Here is a 6,000-nt window from a genome sequence, read left to right as displayed (position 1 = left end):
GCGCTCGGACACGTCCCTTGGCTGGATAAAGATCGACTCGGAGCTCGCTCCCCAGCGAGAAATCTCGCCATCGGCGTGGCTCGCGCGGCCGCTCCGGCCCGGCCCGGGAGACGCCTGATCGTTATCTCGGAGGCAGAAAGAAGGCAGCGCCGCCGCCACCCTCAGCCCTGCGCGCAGGGTGGCTGCGGGGTCCTGGGGCTCTCCGGCCTCCCCTCCCCCGTTGCACTGCCTTCCCCGCGCTCCACCCCCCCCCCCCACTGGGGACATCCGCTTCCCGCCCGCCCGGTCCCCAGTGTCCCTGAAAGGCGCCCTCTCCCCACTCGCTAGGCCCCGCTGCCTCCTGAAGGTTACGCGGCGCGGCGGCCGGGCGCGGCAGAGCACGGGGGGCACCCGCCCTCGCCGCCGCCCGCGCCGCCGCCCACCCCAATGCCCGCCGCGCCGGGCCAGCCTGGCTGCCGGCTGCTGCCACCGCAATCCCGGCTCCTAAATCAGCGCGGGGAGGTGCCCCTTCCCCCACCCGGCTCCTCGGGCTCTCCGGGCCGCGATTGGCCGCGCGTGCGCCCCCCAAGCTTGGGCCCCGGCTCCAGCTGCCGCGCCATTGGCTGCGGGCCTCCGCCAGCCTTTACATAAGCCCGGGCGCGCTCGAGTGGAGTTGTATAAAGCGAGCGCGCGGCGTCGGGGCGGGAGGCTCGAGGCCAGCCCGGGACCAGGGCTAGGCGCTGCAAGGCGGCGGCGCCGGCGGCAGAGGCGGCAGTGAGCGCCAGCGCTCCGACGCCCCCAGGCGGTGGGGCTGAGAGAGCCAGAGGATGGCTCCGAGCGCTGACCCGGGCGTGAGTATCCGCTCCTGGAGCCCCCACCCCTTCCGGCGGAGAAAGTTTCTCCAGCCCAGCGCACCCCTCCCCGCACGCCCCCAGGGGTGGCGGTGATGCAGCTGGGGACCTGGGAAGATCGGGACCGCGAAGGCGGCGACGCTGTTCCCAACTTGCCAAGAGGCGCTGGACTCGATTGGCGCGCAGATCCTCCCCGCGGGCTGGGGGCAAGGCGGGCGCCGGGCTGGAGGTAGTGGAAGAGAAAAGAGCCGAGGTGTAGGGTGACAGCCCACAGTTGGCAGAAAACGTGTTAGGGGCACATAGGATGGAGGTCAGCGATTTGAGAAGGGGGCAAAGGGGCTAGTAAGGGGCGGAGCAGGTGAAGGCTGTGCTGGGGGTACCCGGGGAGTCACCCAGCTGGCGGGCTCAGTTTGGGGCCGACTAAGCTACCAGCCTCGGCCGATTGCCAACGCTTCCAGGTTGGGGAAGATCCCCCGGGGCATAGCTCTTCTCCCGGGAAGCCGAGCTGTCTCCCCTGCACAGCGCTGAGTGGCAGAGTGCTCCCGGAGCCAGCCCGGTGCACGGCGTAGCTGCCAGTCGCTTTTTGCTGGACCGAGGTGTGGTCTGGCTTTCAAGCTGGGGCTTTTTCAAGGCAAGCTCTTTTCCGGCTTTCTCGGGGAACCATGGGGTCCCCCTTGATCTTATGGAATCACATAAAGGTTTTTGGTGGGGCGGCAGGCAGGCTTGGGGGCATGCCCAGCAATGCAGCGTGCTTCTTTTGCAGCACAGTAGTTGGGAGCCCTGGTTAGTCCCGCTTCTGCAGAAACCAACTAAAGAATCCAAAGTCATCCCAGCCGGGATGGGAGCCTCCCTAGGGGTGGGGGCGGGGGGCTTCCTTCTCGAATGACTAATGATTACTATTGCTATTGGGTGGGCTCACCTACCGTGGCATCTGTGCATCCCAGGGGAGCTTCCGTTCTTCTGGAAGCATTCACGAGTTGCACTTGAGGTACCATCTGGGATGGGTGCAAGACTTCGAAAATGAAGCCAATTGGGAAAGAAAGCAAGAAGGTTCCCAGAGTAGAGGACAGCTGTGTGATGCTGTGTTGAACCTGGGAAGAACTCCTGGGGAAAAGCTATCAGGGGAGATTTGAAACTGTGATAACTTGGGACAGCAAATACTCCCGTTGAATTAAGGCAGATCCGGAGAGTTGAACAGTTCCTCACTGAAGACAGAGAAGTGGAGGGTGGAAAAATGGGAATATAGACAGTTGTCCCAATATGGTCTTCAAGAGGGCGGTATTCTCTCTCTCTCTCTCTCTCTCTCTCTCTCTCTCTCTCTCTCTCTCTCTCTCTCTCATCTGTCTTGGTTAAGAAGCCTCTTCTGGAGGCAGGTTCTAAAGTCGATTTAGTAGGCAATGAAGGGAGTTTAGTTCATGGTACTGGACTAGAGGGCCAAGAGTAGAATGCTTTGGTCTCCAATTGGTGCTGATGGACTCGGTAGAAGATTGAAGGCTGCTGGTGCCATTCACCTTCTCCCAACCCTATCCATGGGGTTATGTTCAAATTCCTTGGATCTTTAGCTCTTTAGCCATTCACCTTCTCCCAACCCTATCCATGGGGTTGTGTTCAAACTCCTTGGATCTTTGCTTTAGGCTAATGATCTTATGTGCGGGTTACCAGTCCATGCCCAGCCTCCCCACGCCACCACCATGCTCCATTCCCTGTTTGCCTGCAGTCAACATTTCTCTGCTGCGTTTCCCAAGACCTTCTTTCCATTAGGGATTTGTGCAGTGAAATACCTGCTTGTTGCCCTTTCTTCCTTTCTCCATCTGGGCTGCACCTGGCATTCTGAACCCTGATGTTTATTCTTTGGTACCAGGGTGTTTGGTTAAGATATCCTGTGGTTGCATGGAGGAGCCCTGTGAATGAGTATAGACCCATGGCCTGTGTAATACTGAGACTGAAACACAGATTCTTATAAAGAGACTAGACCACCAACCAGGAAATACTTCTGTTAAACAGGTTGTGACCACCGGGGGTTGGTCTTCAAGCTCCCGTGCCTCCTTGGAAGTCAGTGGAAGCTTGGAGGTGGAACAGGCTGCTTGGTAACCAGTAGGGGGCACCAAAACCACCTAGCTCGGGAATGGTGACTTGTTTCTTACCCTTCACTGGCCATAGTAACTTAATGCTTTAAGAAAGCTCAGGCCACAACCCCCCAACAATCACCCATTGTGATTGGGGCATTTCCGCCACGTGTTCTGTGGACTTCAGGTGATCCTGGGACGACCTCAGATGCAATGGGGTGGGAGAGCTTGCACATAACTCCACTTGCTCTCTGAGATCACTGTTTTCTGCTTGGTATCTGTGTATTCTTTGAATTCTGGGAAACCTAAGAATATTCAAGACTAGAAAAAGAGAGATTCGGGAGGCATCTAGTCCATCTCACCCCATCCCCAACATCCCCATGTACAATGTATTTACAAAAAATTCAGCCAAAGTAAAAACAAGTGTCTTGCCCAAGGTCACATGGCTGTTTGGTGGAAGAGATAGGGCCAAGCCCCAGGACTCCCAGTTCCCTCTTTAGAGCTTTCTCCACTCCAGTGACCTCCTTCTTCTGTGCTGTGAAAATGGACATATGTTTCTACACAGTAGGCACTGGTAATTACTGACTGGCCAGACTTGGCTATACTGATAGCTCTAGTAAATTCGGGAAAATTTTCTTTGCAAGGAAGGCAAGGGCAGATAAAGCTGTCTTAATGAACATTCGCAGGCTGTGGAAATCCCAGGTTATCCTCTCTCCTCCCTCCACTGTCCTGTCTTACTGTTCTAAACGATCTTTAGGCAAAGCCTATGCAACTCCGTGGGATGAAATCAGAAAGGGGCAGGCCCTCACCAGATAGTCTTAGAACCTAAGCCAAGGCTCGGACATCCTTTAAGGCAGGCCGGAACAGTCTCTGTGTCCTGCAGACACATCTCTTCTGGTGGGGCCTCTCAAACTCAGATCCCAGGTAAACTAAAGAACTCCCAAAGAGTGTTTCCAGGTGCCCTTCCTTCATCCTTGCTGCTCTCAGCTCAAGGTCACCATAGTAGAGGCTGTGGTCTCAAACAATCCCTTCTCTTCTGGTATCTGGGCACCTAGAAGATGCTCTCATTTCGGATGTCCTTCTGTTCTGCTGCTCTGGTCGGTCCATAGCTAAACCCCTTTTCCCCACTACCACCCAGTTTCTTTACATACTGCATGAACTTCCGTGGGGTTGGTTCTTCTCGGAGCCTCAGCAGATTTGGTGGCCTGTCTTTATCAGGAACCCTGCTGCCATCCCAGAATTCTGAGAAGCAAAATCCCCCCCTGCCCCCGAGGCTCACCTAATGGATGCTTGTTGCCAAGGAAAATGCTTAAGACTGTTCAGCAGTCCAGTCTCACAGAGAAGGTGGGTCTTCATCCATAAGAAAGGAGGGAGGTGAGGATGTTGGCCACCAGATACAGAGCCCATTTCCCTAAGTGCGATCCCAAGAACTGTGTGTGAGACCTTCATCAGCCTATTTAACTTCTTGGTCTTCATCTGATTCTACATGAGGTCAGAGGAGTATAATTTCATCCGGTATAGGAAGAATATAGGCTCTTCCTGTGAGGGTAGGTGGGCAAAGATGGGGGGAGATGGTCTTTGGGATGCATCTCACTAGGTGTGATGCAAAGAGCCAGTCGTTTGGAAGGGGCTATTAGTGATGGATCACTGGGAACACTCTGGGATCTTTTCCTCTGCAGCCAAGGCCAAGTGTTGAGGTTTACACATCAACTTCTGGTCATGGTGACATCAGGACTTATGAGCAAAGTCTGACTGGCAGGTCTCTCTCTGATCCACTGCTGGATTTTTCACTTTGGGGTTCTGCCATACTTGGGGAAAAGAAATTTTACAGGTCCCAGGATAATTCTGAATGTGATGGAAGGCCCTGAGCTATTGATTCCTGGGGAAGGATCTTTCTGCTGGGAGAAGCTTTCCTCAGAGCCCAGTGATTTAAGAGTGCTGACAAATCCATGCTCACCGAGCCTCCTGCAGGCTGCAGATAGGCTCCCAGGCCAGCCTGGACTCCGCTCTGGATTTCTGAAGAGTCTGGCTGGTTGCTTAGGGGACATAAACCTGTGAACTCTCCTTCGGAGAAAGTATGAAATCAATTGGTTCATTATCACACCAAACACACTCTGGACCACTTAGGGCGTTTAAGAAATAAGAAGTAGCGGAGGGCTGTGAGATTGGGTTTGGAACATATACAAAAAGGTGTGAAGGGTTAGAGGAAACACCGTAAAGGATGGGTAGAAAGACCTTTATTCCACTAAGCTCCTCATGTTCTTGACCCCACTGCAGCCTAGACAGTGACTGGAGAGATTACTTAAGCCACACCACCCAGACTTTTGGCAGTGTCTAAAGATAATATATTGCCACAATTGGAATAAAGGACGCTACAAGCCTCGTCTGGTGGGAGAGAGGCCAGGATGTTGCTAAACATCCTTCAGTGTACAGGGAAGTCCCTGCACCGCTGATTATCTGGCCCCAGAGCTCTATGGTACCAAGGCTGGAGCACAGCAGCGCGTTACAGGTGGTAGAAATTTTGGAAATGTTCTAATCAGCTCTGTTTCTTAGCTGAGGACACTGAGATCCAGAGGGGAGGGAGGACCAGGCAGAGCCCCACAGCAAGTGGATGGCGGAGCTAGTCTGGAACTCACATGTGCTCCTTTGAAGCTGGCTTACCCAAACTCTCCCAAAGTTGTTGTGAAGAATAATTATGAGCTGTGAAAACACTTAGAAAATTACAAGTGGACTATTATTAATACTGCTATTATTACAGATTTGGAGGGGGGGTTGGAAAGTTCTGTTTCTCCGGTGCTGACTCCCAGCAACATTGGGCCAGTCATTCCCCATGTCCCATGGTGCTTTGTGTGTGCTTGCGGTGGGTTGGGGGGGGAGTGGTCTTAACAAAAGATAAGAATCAGAGTCCCTATCAATAGAGGAAAGTCAGAAGATTGGCCTTTCAAAAATGCTAGACACCTAGAAAGAAAGAAAAAAAAAGGAAAGAAAAAAAAGGCTAAAATTTTTCCTTGAAAGAAATCGGATGGACTTTGTGCGAAACAAAACACTCCCTTTCTTGGAAACATTCCAGCCCCCTGGCCCCGTACATTGGTTCCAGCCCAGGA

At 53.8% G+C, this 6,000-nt stretch overlaps 1 protein-coding gene across 1 annotated transcript in view; it reads left to right on the top strand.

Annotated features, from left to right (window-relative positions):
* Positions 1-717: 717 nt before the first annotated feature.
* Positions 718-6,000, top strand: part of Crtac1 (cartilage acidic protein 1) — a 141,712-nt gene continuing 136,429 nt past the window's right edge. Inside the window, 1 exon segment of the mRNA NM_134401.2 lies at positions 718-830. Within this exon segment, the coding sequence (NP_599228.2) occupies positions 807-830 (24 nt within the window). The 5' untranslated portion in view covers positions 718-806.

This window comes from Rattus norvegicus, chromosome 1, assembly GCF_021556685.1.
Source record: "Rattus norvegicus strain SHRSP/BbbUtx chromosome 1, alternate assembly SHRSP_T2T, whole genome shotgun sequence".
Taxonomy (NCBI): Eukaryota; Metazoa; Chordata; class Mammalia; order Rodentia; family Muridae; genus Rattus; species Rattus norvegicus.
Note: the sequence above shows the minus strand (reverse complement) of the source record. Positions and strands in the feature narration are given on the sequence as shown.